We start from the raw sequence: 18,668 nt of genomic DNA on the forward strand, positions 1-18,668 counted from the left end.
ATATTTAGGCTGAGTGATGTGAAACTGCAATCTTCTGTAATTTCATATGATTTAGTTTAATATTTTACCTGCAAATACTTTTTGGCAGTATTTAATGGTAACATACAAATGTAATATCTACTCTCAAAGTTTGGGAGAACATGATGGTAACTGTACTTAAACATGTAGATTATGCACATTATCCTCAGACTAGCCAAGAAATTCAGGAGCAGTGACTCTTTGCTGAATTTAACCAACAGACCCCATAGAAATTTTGGTCACTCAGCAATCAAATACAGAGTGGTTCTATTTATTTGGCAATATTGTAATTCTGTCAGTTATTACTTTTTCTTGAGAAATGTAAATCTTTATACAAAATTATATTATGAATTTACATCTAATCCTATACAGAAATTATAAGACCACAATATCTTGGGTGAAAGAGATACTAAATGAAGGAAAATAGGTTGAGAGATGCTGAAACTGCTAGGATAGTTAAGACTGAACCAACCGGAACCATATTGTATATCTTTAGAACACTTAAGTATATATTAAGATCTCAAGGGTCAGTTAGACTATCCTGTCTCATAGTCTAGTTTTCTATAAGAAAACCACTTCAGAAACATGTCATTTTAACGGTATTAGCAAAAAAACAGTTTCTTAGGCAAACCTATATACTTTAATAATAATAACTAATCTTTTTTGAGTACTTTGTGACAATCATGGTTCTAAGTGCTTTATGTATATTTATACACACTTAATCCTCACAAAAACCTTTTAAGGTAGGTGCTTTTTAAAAATCCTGTTACAGTAAGTTACTGATGATCACAGGTGGAAAGTGCCTAAATTGGGATTTGAATCCAGGTAGTCTGACTCCAATACCCCAATCATTAACCATTGTTTATATACCTCCTAGTGGCGTAATTTATTTTACAGCTAGGACAGTATTATTTACAGCTAGTGTAACATGATTCACCGTTTTTTGCTTGTGTTGCCAATTAGCCTCTAGTTGCGTTAAGTGAATTATTGCTGTACATGTCCTACTGTGATCTTAATGATTTACAGTTGATTTTCAGATTGTTGCACGATACCTTTATTGCTGAGTTTCCCTTCCCACTCTTAGGAAAGCTCTCAAACGTCAGTGGAATGATGACAAATCTTAAGAGGTTCACCGGGCGGTCCTTAAAACATTTTTCTTGCCTAGGAAAATAGGTGTCTCTGCTTCATCTTCCAAGTCCCGCCCCTAGAGTGTGTGGGCAGATGGGCGGAGCCTAAGTCTAAGACCCAGGCCTGGATCTCGGCGGAAGGCAGGGAGCGAATACTGGATTGAGGAGAGCTTCCCGGTGTGTTCTCTTCTTCCTGCGCTTTCTTCACTCTGCCATTCCTTGCACCTTTGCCCAGTCTTGTTAGCTATTTCTTTGGTAACTTATTTTTTGGCTGCCTCCTTCTACTGGCTCACTTCACTGCTGCTTTCCTGCTGACTTCCTGGTTTTTCAGTTTCTGCGCGGGGGTGCGGGTCGGGGGCAGATGCAAACTGAAAAGATATAATTACTGTAGAAACTAAAGAAAATTTCGTGAATAGAGGAATCTGGAGATTTTCCTTACAAACGTTCTTTTGAGGAAGCACCCTTCCATAACTTGTGCCTTTTAACCTTTGTGAAATTTTGTCCCTCTCCTGGGCTCTTAATGTTCAGGGGTCCTGTCTACTTTCTCTTTCCTCCATTTCCTTTTAAAGGCCTTTCTATAGGACAGATGAAGCATGAAAAAAATTTTTAAAAATATTTTTGACTTTTTTTGGATGAAAGTGATTTAAGAACTGAGGTTAAAATTGGAAAAATACAGTTTAATGAAAAACATTCTTTTAAGAAAGTCTAAACAGCCAACAGTAAAATTGCAAAATAGGATGGTGATTACCTTGAATGAATATATTACTTCTGTAATATTCATTCTAGCTTTTTAGAAATGTTCAGTATCTATAACATCAAAAAAAGAACACTTAGTCACCATTCTCTCTGAGACCCAGCCCTAAATGGACTTTAAAAAAGATTTTATATTATTCATTTATTTTTGAATAGTAATGTATGTCTATCATAGTAAAAAATTCAAATAGGTTAAAAAAAAGTGATACAGTCTAAGTCTCCATTCTTCTCCTGTCTCAGGCAGATAATTCTCTCCAAACAGACAACTACTGCTACCCATTTGTTTCTTGTATATGCTTCCTGAGATAGTGTATGCATTCACAGGAATATATGCAGTCTTCCTTTCTATTAAACAAATGCACACCTTTGGCACCTTGCTTTTTTCTTCATTTAATGTATTTTAGATGTGATAGAGAGCTGCCTCTCTCTTTTTAAGAGCCGAGTAGTATTTCATTCTATGATACAGCATAATTTCTTCACCAGTCCTCTCCTGATGGGAATTTAAGTTGCTTACAATATTTTATTGTAAACAGTGTTGCAGTGAATATCTTTATACTTACGTCATTTTGAATATGAGCAGATATAATAATTCCTGCAACTAGAATTGTTGAGCCCAAGGATATTTGCATTTTTTATGTTGATAGAAATAAAGGATTGCTCTTGACTGAGGCTTGTGCTAGTTATGCCTCAGCATCAATATGAGATTGTTTCTCAGCGTCATTATCACAGCATGTTATCAGACTTTCTGATCAGTGGCAACCTAAGTGAAAACTATTGTTTTAGTTTGCATTTCTATCCTGAGATTGAACGTTTTGCATTTTCTTTCTGTGAACTGGCTATTCATATCTTTGTGCATTTTTGTTGAAATGTTAGTCTTTTCATTATTGATTTCTAGGAGCCCTTAAAATACTTAAGGAATTAGTTACTTGTCAGAAATATGAGTTGCAAGTATTTTTTTCCAGACTATTTTTTTATTTTTGTAAGGGTGGGCTTTTTTATTTTTTTGGTGGGGTAGGCACATGTCTGCTTTTAATTTTGTTATTTTTATTTAGCCAAATACATCAATCTTTTCTGTCTTCTGGGTTTGGGGTTATATTTTAAAAGGCTTTTGCTACTGTAAGATCATCTTTAAAAAAAAAATCCTTCCACTTTTTTCTTTCTTATTTTTCTGTTGTTTGATTTTTATGTTTAAATCTTTGATTCACTTAAAACTTATGTTGGTGTAGGGATCCAACTTTATTAAATTGGATTGCAAAATAAATCAATTGATAACCAGGTTGGTTTGCTACATGAGACCTGGTTGATTAGTTACATGTGCATCATTGCCAGCTCCCCATAGACTTCTTATACTTTATTTCCCTAGCACCTGTTATTGTTAGGGGAGAGGTCGGTTTGGCTTACCAGGGGTGGAAATCCATCTGAGGCACAGCACCAAATATGTAGGTGGGGAGAGACTGTGTATTTTCATTGGTTCTTGTACCCACCACAACAAAGAATTGAAGGGCAGAGACACAGTAGTAAAGCAGAATAAAAGTTTTATTTAAAGTTACTTAGAGAAAATGTGCAGGTGACCTCAGGGAGGAGAGGTGCCTTGAAAGGTTTTAAGTTTTATTTAAAGAGAGAAAGTGTACACTCAGAGAAAGTGGGAGTTTGGGCTACTTCAGAGAGAAGTGCATTGAAAGATTGGGAAAAAAAGTTATGCATTTAGTACAGGCAACCGCAGAAAGAGGAGTGCAGTGAAAGATTGGGGGTTCCCCTTTTAAGGACTTTTCCTTAAAAGTGACAGAGTGTGGGTGTGGACTTGTTAAGTGGTCTCAAGATGTTTATCTTTGATGAGACCTTAAATTTCTTATTAGGCCTCCCATAATTCTGCAAAATTAGCTTAACACAAGAAATTTACAGCTCTGGTCCCTTCCCAGGATAGCAGCTTCCTGGTTTGGGAGCATATTGATTCAGACTGTCTGCCATGCCTCCAAGGTGGACTGAGTTATTGTCTGTTTGCTAAAGAGTATCTTAAGTTACTTCTTAACTTCTTGGATTTTTTAAATGCAATTTTAGCTTTAAGATGGAATATTCCTGTCTTTATTATGCTGTTTATAGGTGGGCCTTTTAGCAGGCTAGAGTAAATCTTACAATGACATGATCTAATTGACACAATGAAGACATGGGCTATGCTCAGATACTTTTCTTTATCTGGGGAATATTCAAACATTCGAGCTTTAACTGATTAACTCTAACTCTGAGTCTTTTCAGGCTTTCTAGTTTTAACTGGTTAACTTTGAGTCCTTTCTAGTGGGTTTACTGACCTTATTTTCTTCCCATCCCTCTCATATCTATTTTCCTGCCTAACAGTATGGTATCTAAAATAGAGTAGCTAATAAACTTTTGATAAACTAAATTGAAAGGAAATTGCCATTGTTACAGTATGTAGTGTTGGAAGAAATAATGATAATGTCTACACAGTTGATTTTTCCTGCACAAAACCTTAGAATCATGAAATTTTAGATCCAGAGAATAGAACAGTTACTCATCAAGTAAATAATGAGTTCCTATTACTTGCATTCTAGCTGGGGATGGGAAGACAATAAACCAGTATGTCATTTGGTATAAGGGCTGTGAATCAAAATGGAGCAGTGTATGACAAGTAGACAATGACAGAGATACACACTAGCTCAGGTGGTGATGGACATTGACAATTGAATTGTCTCTACTTCATATGAGCACATGTGCAAACAAAGATATTGGAAGTTGGTTGGGGTTAAGCCTCAGGAGACCGTTTCAAGTATTCCCAGGCAGTTGAAATGATAATCAGTTGTCTCTGAGTCTACATTATCTTTAGATTTGATTGTAAACCAGTGGGCAGGGCTGTACGTTTGGTTAATTTTGTAATAAATACTATACACACATAGATTGATATAAATATTCTTTAAGCAAATTAACAAATTTTATCTAATCTTTCCGATAAGAAACTAAAGTTACTTTATGCAATTAAAGCCAAAGTTACATTCTGCCCTTGGATGTGTCATTGCAGGCATTCCTCCTGTAGTGGAAGTGTAGTCAGTATTTCTTGAAGTGATCCTCAAACAATGTTCAAAGAAATCTTAGGGGGAAAGGTAGAAGGACCCAGTAAAACAATTGGGGTACCACTACCTTATACTCTCAGCAAGAGTAGCTCTGCTCTTATCTTTTATTTCTTCTCATTTTCTAGGTAAGACTACATTTTGAAGTAATTTGAATCCTATAAAGTGTACCTCATGCTGACCATGTGATCCCCTGTGTCAGTCCGGGGAAAGGAAATCCCGGGGCAAAATACCCCTAAAAACCAAAATCAGTCAAAGGGAGAAATAAAGTTTAAAACCCGTTTATTTCTCACAAACTGCAGTCCCAGCCCGTCTTTCTTCTCTGCTCTAGCAGCCACCACACTGACCCTCTCCCTCACCTCTCAGGTACAAATAAGCCCTCTGTTGCCCAAGTAATCACCCATTGATATGGAGATGAACTTCTCCACCCCTGAGGAAAGATGCAAATGAACTAAAGTCGTACTTCTTTCCACCTCTGAACACCTATTGATATGCAGATATACTAAAGCCAGGCGAGATACTCTGGAAATGCTACAATTTTACCCACACCCTGTGTGTGCATGGAAGTGACAGGCCACTTAAGAAACAAATCACTGGATATAGACTAATTCAATTTAGAGATGATAGCCTGAAAGAGCTGGGAATTGAAAATTCCCTAGTGGAAACCTATTGATTAGGATAGGGGTCCCTATAATGTGTGTGACATTTTTGTGGATATAGTGGTTGTATGGAGAATGTGTGACTCTGCCAAAACATCCTAGTTGCTGAGCTATAGTTTTCCAGGATTGCAAAGAACTGTCAAGCTCCAAGTAAGGAGAATAGCATATTCTCTCAGCATATTGGTGCCAGAATCAGATTTAATCAGTATTTCTAACATCTTTATTTTATTTCTTCCTGTGTGCTGCAAGAGGGTACTTGCTAGTACCAAAAGGTTTATACATTTGTATTTGAAGACTGTGCCTTGATATTTCAACTAAAGAAAATAAATTTATTGTTGAGGTATTTTATTCAATGTAAATCAGGACTACATTCCACATAAATCAGAATCAATTTATACAGTCATCACTCACTGAGCTTATTTCAATAATGAAGGATATAAATTGCTGAACTTATCCTCTTCAAAAATGCTATTAGTTGCAGATGGGTTGCAATACTTCTTAATTTTATTTATTTCTTAATTTTATCGGTTGTCTATTAAAATTTGTTTGTCATGTAGTGAAAATTAGGAAAAGTTATGGTCTTGCCTAAGGGTTTCAGCCCTGGACAAATTCACTCTGGATTTGGTGAGGCTGAAAAATAACAACGGAACCTTGTGGGGGTGAAAGGGTTTATACCCAGCTTTATTCTCCTGGTGTCAGTTCAAGTACTAGAATCCCATCCACCTCAGGGCAAGTCTGCTTGCAGCAAGCTGGTCTCTGCCTCTAGGCCTCTCCACTGCCTTGCAGCCCTACAGCACTGAGCAGAGCTCTTTATATAGGGTCAATAATAACTCATTGCCCATATGTGTGCAAACCTGCATCTATGATCATTGCATGTGAGCAGTGGACGAACAAGACCAGGGTCAGGTGAGAATCCTGGACATGGAATTTCCATTTTCCCTACAGCTACATACTTTAGGAAAAAGTTTTCAGAGATCTTGGATTCCTTGTGAAACAAAGAGTTTATATATTTGGATATACCAATGCTTGGCACATAGTAGATACTCAATACATGTTTATTGAAATCAGTTTCAAAATTTAATGACTTTACCACTTGCAGTAAAAATAACATGAAGCAAGGCAATGCATTCAAGGACTTAAGGCAAATTACAGTCTGGAGATATCATCATTTGCTAATCATGTTTATCTTCTGGATAAGACATAAGGACTTAGTATAATTTGGAGAGGCACCACTCCTATAATAAGGTTTTAATCTCCCTGCAGATTCCTGAAATATGTTCATCTAGGAAAACATGGCTGAAATTAGTTCAGTGTCGGGGTCCGGGTATTGCCTCTGAGGTTTTGGGGCAACGCAAAGAGCAAAGAAGGCAGCGGGAGTCGTCATGGAGGGTGCTCAAACAGGCCACTTTATTCTGCACACAGCTGTACTCATACTGCTATGCTGCTAATTCACGGTTACATAAGTATTTTAAGATGTGCGTGAGTGTGGCCTTCATGGTCAGGCATCTGGCCTTCAAGGCCCTTATCTAGCTCCTTTCCCATGGGTAGAACAGGCTTCTCAAGGCCAGGCATATCTGGGATGAAACAGCGGGCAGCTGTGCTCAAAGAACAAAACAGTAGGGGAAGGGTGGCGGGTGAGGGGGGGGCAGTGGGGAGGGGATTCTTCCCTACATTCAGTTTCTTGATTCACCACCCACATGACCTTGGACAAGTCTGTTTCTTTTGTAACGAGGATAATAAATTTGTTCTGCACATTCGTTGGGAAATTAAATGAAGTAATGTTTATAAAATGCCTGAACCATAGTGTTCAATAAAGTATAATATATGAAAATAATACTATATCCCTCCCTTTAATTCTTAGAGAAACAATCTAAAATACAAATACTGCTTGTGTCAAGAGTACTTAGTTCATTTCAAAATTTAAATGATGGTAGATTCTTTTTCCATTTTTCAGTTGGAGAGAAGGGATTAACCTAGCAAGTGGTCATTTAACACTTGAAACATCAAAAACTGAAAAGGCTAAGAAAATCTATAGTCTGAGATCAAGGAAGACAGTATTAAACTCTGCTAACCTTCAAGTGGTTGGAGCTCCTCACCCCACCACTTCACCAAAAGAACAGGTGTTAATAGCTATCCTGCTGATTTATGGCTTTTATTTTTTAAATCAAATTGAATTTTATTATAAAGTTCTTGTTTCCCAGGGGATCCAGTAATTCAGACACCTGCACATTTTGCAATAAAACACAAAGGATGACATATAAACTCTAGTGCTTATAGTTGTTAAGAACATGAACAATTTCTTCAGTGAATTTAATTACAGATTTAAAAAATGACTTTTATACACTCTTTGCAAGGTAATTGAAGCTGGATCTAGATTTAAAGTCTCAAAGCTTTTAGGATGCAACTACCTACTTTACTGTAAAACTTTTGTGTCTGATTTGCTGCAACACAAATGGGCTTTTGGCTCTGAGAACCTTGTTCTCATCCCTCTGCTGCCTTCCTGCCTGCTATTTGGCACCAGAATTTTAATTTCATTTCTAACTAAGGAAACATATACTGTTAAAGAGTTTGTTTTAATTTTTTTTTCCTTTAACATCTTCAGATGAATTTCAAAATTGAACACACTTGGGATGGTTTTCCAGTGAAGCATGAGCCAGTGTCTGTCAGGCTGGATCCCGGTGATGGAGGAGTGATGATGGAAGTTAGAGCTCCGTTTTTCAGTGATCCTCCAGCCCCACTTGCAGAATCAGGAAAGCCTTTCAATGAACTGTGGGATTATGAAGGTAAGTGGAAGTATTGTATTTTATTGCAAACATAAATCTTTTTATAATAACCTCTCATAGAACTATTATTGTATCTTGCTGTAAGGAAGTGAGTGCTTCTGAGCAACTGACATGTGCAGTTTCTGATATTTCCTACCAATCTCTCATTCTGACTTTTTCACTATTACCTGTGTAACTTCAACTATATAGCTAGGACAGTGAAAAATGGCAATTACAAATCCAGATTTTTAAATTGCTGCCATATTTCCTTCCTTGACTTCTGTTACCTATTTTAAGAAGAGTTCAGCATTCCTATTTTGGCTTTAAGTATCTTAAAATTGCCACTTCAACCTAATAAACCTTCTTTATGGAAGTTTTGGAGTGTTTTACTTATTACAGGAAAACCATCAACTTCAACATGAAATGTAGTTTTTATTTTATATTGACAAGTAATCTCACAGTCAAATGAAGGCTGAAAGACATGTCATTAAATTACATTGTTTCAGGTTTGCTAGGAGATCCCCTTCTAATAAACCCTCCTTAAGCTACCAAACTTACCTTTCTGAAAAACTTTTTGATGCCATTCCTCAGAATACAACCATTACTTCTCCAAGACAAGTTCAAACCCTTCCTATAAGCCTTCAGGGTACCCATGAATTGGACTATCATATCCAACCAAAAGCTCTTGCCTTCTGAAATGCTAATGGTCTTACTGTCTGTGTACATTCAAAGTTTCTCATTCTATTCCCCTTGCCTCTAGTTCACATAGTTAAAGGTCTAATTCAGGCTTCATTTCTTCAAATAAATGTTTGATGACTCCTCTAGTCCATACTAACATCTATTTCCTCTATACCATTTGTAGAGCACGTTTTTTGTCCATATTAACTTACTATATGTAAATATATGTTGTCTTTTATTGATACAGAACTTGTACACCAGCTTCCTGCTGGTGTGCACACCAATATGGCCTCTGTACTGGGGTACTGCAGACACCAAACTCACCAAGTCCTAAGCTCAACTCATCCAGTTCTCTACCTTCTTACCCTAATTGCCTAATCTTAATCAATGGCACTATAATACATCAAATCACCAAATATGGAAATGTGACATCTTTCCAAGATGTCCTTCTCTCTCACTCTCCGTATTTGGATTTATTTAATCATGTCCTGTGAGTTTCACCTTATGAATATAATTCCTCCTAACTCAGTAACTGCTTTTCATCCCTACCCTCCCTGCCATAGGTTAGGCCTTTGTCATCTTTATCTGGGCTGGGTCAGAGTCTTCTAAATAGTCTTTTGTCCCTTGAGTCCATCCTTCACTTGGAATCCAGAGTGATCTTTCTAAAATGAAAACTCACACTATTATTCAGCTACCTAAAAGCTTTCTGAGTCCCCTTGTCCTCTCAAGATCAATTTTACCGTTCTCATACTACTCTTCTTTCTAGATTTTCCATGACCTAGGCTCTTATATTCTTTGTAGCATCACTTCTTCCTACAATGAAAGGTTTGCCTACTAAGTTGAACTGCTTGTCATTCTTTAAATAAGCCACAATATTTCCTAATCATGTACCACTGATCACACTACCTGCCTTAGAATGAATGCTCTTGTCATCATACTTCTATAGTAGCAACCTGTACTTCCCTCCATTCTGAAATTTTTATTAAAACTATCCACTTTAGCATCTGAATAGATTGTGAGCTTAATCAAGGTATTTCCAGAACTTGATGCAGTGTTTAATACAGAGAAGCTGCAAAAAATTATTGTCAGGTGATGATGGAAAATAGTAATTAAATGTATTAACATTTTCCAGAGAAACAAGATCAGTAAGGTGTGTGTGTGTGTGTGTGTGTGTGTGTGTGTGTAGTAGAAAGAGAGATTTATTTTAAGGTATTGGCTCATGTGGGTGTGGAGGCTGGCCAAGTCCCGAATTTGCAGGGAAGGCCAGCATGATAGGCCTAGGGAAGAACTGATACTGCATTTTGACTTTGAAGGAGATTTGCTGTCAGAGTTCCTTCCTGCTCATGGAAGGTCAGCCTTTTTTCTATTAAAGTCTTCAACTGATTAGATGAGGCATCCAGTCACATTATGGAGGGTAATCTGCTTTACTAAAAGTCAACTGTTAAGTATTAATTTCACCTAAAAAATACCTTTACAGAAACATCTAGAATGTTTGACCAAATATCTGGATACTATGGTCAAGCTGACACATACAATTAACTATCCCAGAAGACATTCTAGTTTGTTTAAGCAAAAGACTTAGAAAGGGACAGTATGATTCTCAATTGTTGATGGAACTATAGCTCTATCTTAGATATTTTACTGTTATAAAAACAAGTGGGAAACTGGAAATAACCTACATGCCTAACAAAAAATTAGTATGTGAATGAATTATAACATTCTGTAGGGTGAATACTATGCATTGATTAAGGAGAATTAGGTATCTATATGTTGGAAAGTTTTTTTTGTGAAGAAAGCAGATTGTAGGCAAGTATCATTCCATATTTAGATTTTTAAAAATCTATGCAGGTCAAATGATAAAAGGACAGAAGACATCTGACAGGTTTCAGAGCAAAGTGGAAAGAAAAGGATTTTGACTTTTCATATATGTTTGTATTATTTTAATCATTTATAAGAAGCATGTGTTACTTTCATAATCAAACAACTTTTAAAATAACACACGCTCAGAAAATTCCAAGAAATTACAAAGAAAAGAAAATCACCTACTTGTATTCCACTTATCAGAGATAACCAGTCCTAACATTTTTGTGTACATTTTGAAGACATCTGGGTAGAGGCACATATGCATATTTTTATTTCATGTGCATTTGGTTATTGCTTAACAGTCTACTTATCAGATATCATGGATATCTTCCTGTATCAAAAATATTTAATTGCATATTTGATTTTAATGGCTGCATTATATTCTATTGCATGGAATACATAAATTCCATAATTTATTTAACAGCTGTTCTGTATAATAGGTTTATTTATATAATAGGAGGCAACCATTTAGATCATTTCCAATTTTTGAGCCATCCTTTGATGAATTATACTTAGTTCCTTTCCCAGTTGTATGATTTTTGCCTTAGGATAAATTCCTAGAAGATAAATGCTCAAAGTCTGTATAATAATGATTTCTTTACAACCTCATCAGCACTAGGGTTTATTAATATTTTTAATTTATGGTAGTCTGCTATAGGAAAAAAGTAAATCATTTATTTCCTATATATTTGTTCTTCCAGGCAGTGTTTTTTTATTTTCTTTTCCCCTTATTGGTGATAGAGTTATAATGAAAAATAATGAATGAATTCATTTTGTATTCTGAAGGAATAAACAAATTATTGTTGAAGCAAAAATAAATTTCTCAATGTCATATCTTTGTTTTCTATAGTTGTGGAAGCATTTTTCTTGAATGACATAACCGAACAGTATTTAGAAGTTGAACTTTGTCCGTAAGTATAAAATGTTTTTTCTAATTCATTACTACATAATTTGGACACATTATTTTCTAATTATAAATGAGAGTCATAATAAAAGCTCACTAATTCCAACTAATTAGGGGAAATGCTAGTCTGAATCTGAATTATATATAATTCCTTATTTTCAAATAAATGTGTAATTTAGAATAGTTTAAGAATATTATGTTGGTGGTATTTTCAGTTCACAGAGTAGTTGGCTTTCTAATAAATTCGATGATAATGTTTTTTTGCAAATTGAAAAATCAGAAGTAACATTCTTTCTCATTGTTATGTATTTCCATTATTACATATTAGCTATTAAGAAATAAAGGGAGACATATAGATATAATGAATAGTTCTTGTTTATGAAAATGTTTCCTTTAAAGGATTTTTTTAAAAAACCAGATTAAACTTTAATTTTATGTATTATTTAATTATATAATCATGTACATAATTCTTCCTTTATTCATCATGCATTTACTGAGTGTATGTTATGTTGCTTTGTGTTCAGTGCCAGAGATAACTAAATCACGTGTGGCTTTTCCTAGACTCATTAAAAATATTAACCTTGGACTCTTTTCAAATTTAACCAGTCCCTTGGGAACCCTGCTCACCTGGTTGGCAGTTTTTTTCCTGTAGATGTGAAAAAGTAAATTTATGCCCACCTGTCATGTAAATTATAACAAATTTAAATTTGTAGCATATTTGATAATGAAATTTTATTTTATATTGCCATTATTCTTTTTAAATGACATTTAAATACTTCTCAATATCTAATATCTCTGTCTTGGTATGCTGGGCAGAGAGTCCCAAACAATTGATTTAAGTGAGATTTTAGATATACATTTCTTTTCCTATATTTTGATAACTCTTATGTGGAAAATGTAGCTGTTTGCAATTATATTTTTTGGAAGAATAATCATATATCTTTGTGTATTACCTTCAACTAACATGCACAAATTTTTTATTAAAAAATATGATTAATTCCTATAAACTTTCATGTGAGGTAAAAAAATTTCAACTGTTTTATGGTTATTTTCACCATACAGATGAGAAAGCTAAGGCAAAAAGGTTTAAACTTGATTAGAAGATAGTCAGGAACTAGCATCTCCTAGAATTCTAAAGTTTCATTGTTTAATTTTGTTAGATGATAATATCAGTTTATTTTTGTAAAATGATGACTTAGCACTAGATGAATAGGTTAATTAGATTCTCTTCCGTTAAGAAATTATACAATAACTATTATGTATAAAATTAATAATTCTAAAATTTAAAAAGTCCTCAGAGTAGTTTGGTCTCCTATGCATTAGGACAGTTAATAATCAAGAATCAGGGTTGTGCCTCAGGCAGTCAACTTCTGTGACAGTTAATTAACCTCTATGAAAGCAGCATGAAGAATATTGTTATTTTAATTTGTTAAAACTATAATTCCTCCTAGGATATTCTTAAGATTGCATAATAACAATAAAAAAATTCAGAGAACTTTAAATGGAAAAGAATGCTTGTCTTCTGTTAGAATAGTTTACTGAAGAAAATTCTCCCCGAAATGCTCACAACAAACCATCTGTGTAGCAATGTTTACATATAGTCTTATCGAGATACAGTACATTTGCTTCACGTAACTACTTGAAATTCGATTCTTAATGACCTGGCTAATCCCATTTATGCTCTTTTTAGGGTTTCCTTTTGAGGATATATTATGTTTCTCTTTGAGAGTGTGACATCAGTGTCTGAACTAATGATAGGAAGCAGGAAAACAAGCAATAGTTATATGAGAAAATAGATACAAATTATAATACTCAGCCTGTTGACTAGTTTTAAACAATCTGTACTTTTGTTTTCTATCCTCCTAATGAGCTTCAAGACAATTATTTTATAGAAGGTTGTTCAATTCAGACTTGGAAATTGGTGCCAGCTTCCCATAGGACACTTTAGTTTTTGTAACTGGTTTTATTATTAACACCAAATACCATGCTATCCCCCACCCCTTTTTCATACCTTGTGTCATCTAACCAAATTGAAGTATTTTGTAAAATTTCTTATTTAAAAAGAATATATGAAGAGATCTATCTATATACAAGTAGCTTTATGCATTTGACAGCAATTATCTGGAAAATTGTAAACTCAAAGATGCTGTTTCTAAGTAACGGAACACACTGGATCTCCCTATAATTATCCAGTATTCATATTATATCTTAAATTATTTGTAAGTTTATGGGCACACACATTGAAGATATGAATGAAAGTGAAGAAAATAACATTTGTTTCTTTCAAACAATCATGATGAACTTTAATTTTGTAGCCACGGACAGCATTTGGTGCTTTTACTCTCTGGAAAAAGAAGTGTTTGGAAAGTAAGTGTATAAAAATATGAGACAAAATCCATAAGTATACCATATATTTATGTGCTATCTAGATTTAGCTTTTGTGTTTCACATGTTTTTTGTAGCAAGAACTTGCTCTATCATTCAAAGTATCTAGAGGAGAGACAAAATGGGAAGGCAGAGCTTATCTTCCTTGGAGTTATTTTCCACCAAATGTAACAAAATTCAATTTATTTGCAATTCATGGATCAAAAGATAAAAGAAGCTATGAAGCTCTTTATCCTGTACCTCAAGATGAACTGCAACAAGGACAAAAACCTGATTTGTAAGTAGAAAGTAAATGAAGATATGTTCCAGCCATCAGAGTCTTTTAACTAGTTCTTGGTAGAGCAGTAGTAATATTTTTCAGTCAAAGGTATGTGTACAAGCACCCAGTAGAGTTCTCTGGTTCCTGCTGGTCCTCAGCAAATACTTGACAAACTGACTTTGGATAGACATATCTTCTCTCACTGCTGTTAGGAGAGCACTTATGTTTCCATAGCGATATGAAAAAGTCTTGCTTAGTATTGCAACAGCTGGTATAAAGGTATGGTTGCAAATTCATTTCTGAAACCTTTCAGAGCTAAATGGATAGAGGCATCCATGTTTCCTATTTATGAAGGGTTAATAAATCCTTTCCCTTGCTGCTTGAGAATCTGACCTTCAGTGAATCTTCTAGCTCTCTTCTGGTAACCTCAAAAGGATAAAAATATCAACTATATTTTAGGCAACACTACTGAAGATAAAAATGACCCCTAATTGGTAAATGGCATCTGGACTGAGAGGAATTATGAATAAACTATAAATATCTGATGGGGACAGTATGGCTTTGGGATTTTCCATTAACAGTCATGTTCCTATGGGAACTTTGGAAATTATGTCTATGGAGTGATTGCAAGAGGTATTGGCTCCCGTGGGGCTGCAGGCATGTAAGCCAGGCATGTAAGTCAGTATCTCTTACACTTACCCATTTTGAGTCTTATCTCTTTACACCTGAAGCTGTCCCCTAAGGGGAATGTAGCTCCTGGCCCACCTTATGAATGCTTCATGGACTGCTACAGACACTACTTACTTAGGGAAGAAAACCAGATGCTGTCCTGGGACAAGCTGAGATTCCTGCTCTGTGTCTGTGTAGGTGTGGCCAAGACAGTCTGGTGAGTCTGCATGTGTGGAAGAGCCTAACAGAGACATCCTAGCTGGCATTGCACCATGGCAGACTGACTTTCTTGACTTTTTATCCTTGGGAAGTACCACAGTGTCCTTTCTAACCCTGTTAGCCTTCTCCTTCCTGTTTCACTTACTTCACTCTGCTTCGCCTTTCTCTCTTCCAGACTAGTCCTTTATTCTCCCTGAAACCCTTTTCCCTTTGCCCTCATCTTTTCTTCCCATGCCTGACCCCTTCTAACTAGCCTCTTTGTCCCTTATTTTCCGTTGTCCTTCATTGTTGTTTCCTTAACCTCTTGACCTAACAGTTGTTCAGCCTGGCCAGGTGAGCAGAATGGGACAGGGATCTAGGTGCAATCTCATATCAAGATGGCTTGTTTCTCGGGCTCCTCACCAGCTGATGCCTGCCTGTATTCAGGCTCCTCATTATACATTATTGGAGGTTTAGCCTAGGTAAAAATATGATTATATCATTGGCCAGGGCAGAGTGATTTCCTACAGAGCTGAGTTTCATGGAAGCATATTAGCTAAGCCTTTCTTTCCTCAAAAAGTCACAATAGAAGGCTTTATGGTTAAATGGTTTTCCTAGCAAGAAAACTAGGATTAACACTCATTTACATAAACATCTCTTGCTGTGGCAAAGGAGTCTACCCTGTAATCTATGGAGCTGAAACTTTTTAAAACAATTGTTTATATGACTGATATAAATTATATCAAAGTTTGAATGTAAACACATCTGTAAAAGTATAATATGCTTTGTTAAAGTTAGATGGAGCGAGTCGGGTTTTGAGGGTTGATTTTTATTTCTTCCTGTGAGGAAGCTATCTGTGGAATTGAAAGGAGAGTGCTTTGTGTGAATGAAAGTTTTCAGAGTCAAACATTTGTTAGATTGAGAAAAATGTACACAAAGAATACATCTTACTATTGGTATGCTTAAAATAGAATGTTGTCTTATCAAAGATGTGACAAATAGTCCTTCAGGGCAACTATTTCACAAATGCATAACCCATTTCAATTCCCACCTTCTTTTTCTTTGTGTTTAGCCATCGTCTTGAATACTTCAAGCCTTTCACTTTTAATACACTACTTGGAGAAGAATGGAAACAACCGGAATCAGACCTGTGGCTAACAGAGAAACCTGATGTATAGGAGCATAGTAGATGACTGTATCAATCATTTATTCTCTGTATCTTTTAAGGTAAACCAATAAATATAATCTTCAATATACATATCATGAACACATTTTTCATCAACAAATATTTTCAGAGAGGTCAGTGAAAATTATAGTATCTCTGTGGCAAATTATATATGAGTTAACAAGAAAATAGAAAATTTGTAGATGATTTTATCTATAAAATTAAAGTTTTTCTCATATCACTTAGTCCAGGAGCCATCATGTCAATGAGTTCTACCTTCTGCCTTGCATCACCATTGATCCAAATATCCCTGACTCTGTCAACTAAAATCATTATTTTTCTTCCCACTTCCCTAAACCTCAGCCTGAGACTGGAACATCTTGCACATTTTTTAACTCCATGTAATATATAATAATTCTATTCTTGGAATCTTCTGTCTGTTCTTGAAATGAGTAGAAAACAATGACCTATTTCAGTTAAACAGTAGATCACATCTGTTAAGGCATCATTAAGATTCATATGTTACTTAGCCAGCTATTTTTCCTGACTTAGACTATGATTCCAGAAGGAAATGGAATGAGGTACTGTAGAATTTGGACAACAGGTTCTACTTTCATTTGCAAATAAATGACATTTTCTAAATGCTGTTAAATGAGATGTCAAAATGTCTTCATTTTGTTTTATAAACATCAAACACTGCTGGTCTAGAATGTTCCAATTTTGTTATTATATAGTTCAGAACTTGAAGCCATGTGGTAGTGGATCATCTAAGAATTCCACCAAACTTGATCCTTCACCAGCATTCTTAACTCAGATATTGGCAGTCCTTCAGAAGAATCTTTATTACTTGTATGGATACCTAGTTGCCTACCTAGCAATATACTTATCCTCTTCTTTACTAATAGGATGTGAATTTTTAGGGGCTCTCCTCAAAAACTACAGTTTCCCAGATTCCTTTGCAGATAGAAATGACACTATAGAACAGGTTAATGAATGTAAGCATAAGGTGTTAGGTGGGGCTTCAAGAAAAGATGCTTTAAAGATGAAAGACTCAGCTACCATATCCTTTTGTCCTTTGCTCCTGAATTGCAGAATTGTGACCTAAGTTAACACACTAGCTAAATTGTGTCAATGAGGAGACAATCCAGGGATAGCTGAGTAGTAAGGTAAAGGAACCTTGGTTCCAAGCAGCACAATGTAGTAATATGTCATTCATTATCTGGACTACCTACCTATGGACTTCAAATTTCAATCCACAGGAGAATGGATAAACAAACTGTGATAGACAATGGAGTACTACTCAAAAAATAACAGACTACTGATACATGCAACAACCTGGATGAATCTCAAAAACATTATACTGAGCACAATGAATGAGATACAACATATTGTATAATTATTTTTATATGCAGGCCAGATATAGGCAAAACAAGTCTTTAATGATAGATACCAGAACAGCAAATCCTTTGGCTAGGAGCAGGGGATCCAGATTACCTAGAAAAGGGGCAAGAAGGTATTTTCTGGGGTGGCTGAAATATTTTGTATCTTGATTTGGCTGATGGTTATATAGTTGCATTCATTTGTCAACATTTACCAAGATGTATATTTAAGATTTGTGATTTTACTATATGAAAATTATACTTTATTAAAATATTGTTATCAAATAACCTGTAAATTAAGTGAAGTTAACTTCAAGTTTATATTTTCTACTGAACAATCATTAGTGCTAGTTAAATGTGGTTATTAACTAAATCTCTTCATTTATTAAATATGCTCTCTATCTGGTATAGGATAAATGCTGACTTTTACAAAAGGCACTGTAAGTAACTTCATAATTTCATATCATGGTGGCAGTGTTAGGCATCTTTTTGAAATTCAGAAAATATTTTTGAAATTGACAGTAGCAGCTAATTTGAAATGATAACAATATGCCAATTTGGGATAGGAAAGAAATATTTAAAATAATCTAGGCTGATTTATGTATAAATTACCTGAAATAATTTCATAAATGCATATAAATCTATCTGAAAAAATAAGATATATATAGAGTGTCCTGATTTGAGAAGTGAATCAATCATTTTAAATCATAGGTTCAGCTCTAAATCATAACTACTTATAATATGGGGGAAGTAAAGCACAAATATTCTA

General features: G+C 35.1%; 1 protein-coding gene across 1 annotated transcript; it reads left to right on the forward strand.

Annotated features, from left to right (window-relative positions):
• Nucleotides 1-1,237: 1,237 nt before the first annotated feature.
• C5H4orf33 (chromosome 5 C4orf33 homolog) lies at nt 1,238-17,960 on the forward strand. Its single transcript, XM_036903388.2, has 6 exons — nt 1,238-1,322; nt 8,240-8,420; nt 11,791-11,851; nt 14,160-14,211; nt 14,307-14,506; nt 16,428-17,960. The coding sequence occupies exons 2-6, from the start codon at nt 8,240-8,242 to the stop codon at nt 16,531-16,533; spliced, it is 600 nt and encodes a 199-aa protein (XP_036759283.2). The 5' UTR covers nt 1,238-1,322; the 3' UTR covers nt 16,534-17,960.
• Nucleotides 17,961-18,668: the final 708 nt, after the last annotated feature.

This window comes from Manis pentadactyla, chromosome 5, assembly GCF_030020395.1.
Source record: "Manis pentadactyla isolate mManPen7 chromosome 5, mManPen7.hap1, whole genome shotgun sequence".
NCBI lineage: Eukaryota > Metazoa > Chordata > Mammalia > Pholidota > Manidae > Manis > Manis pentadactyla.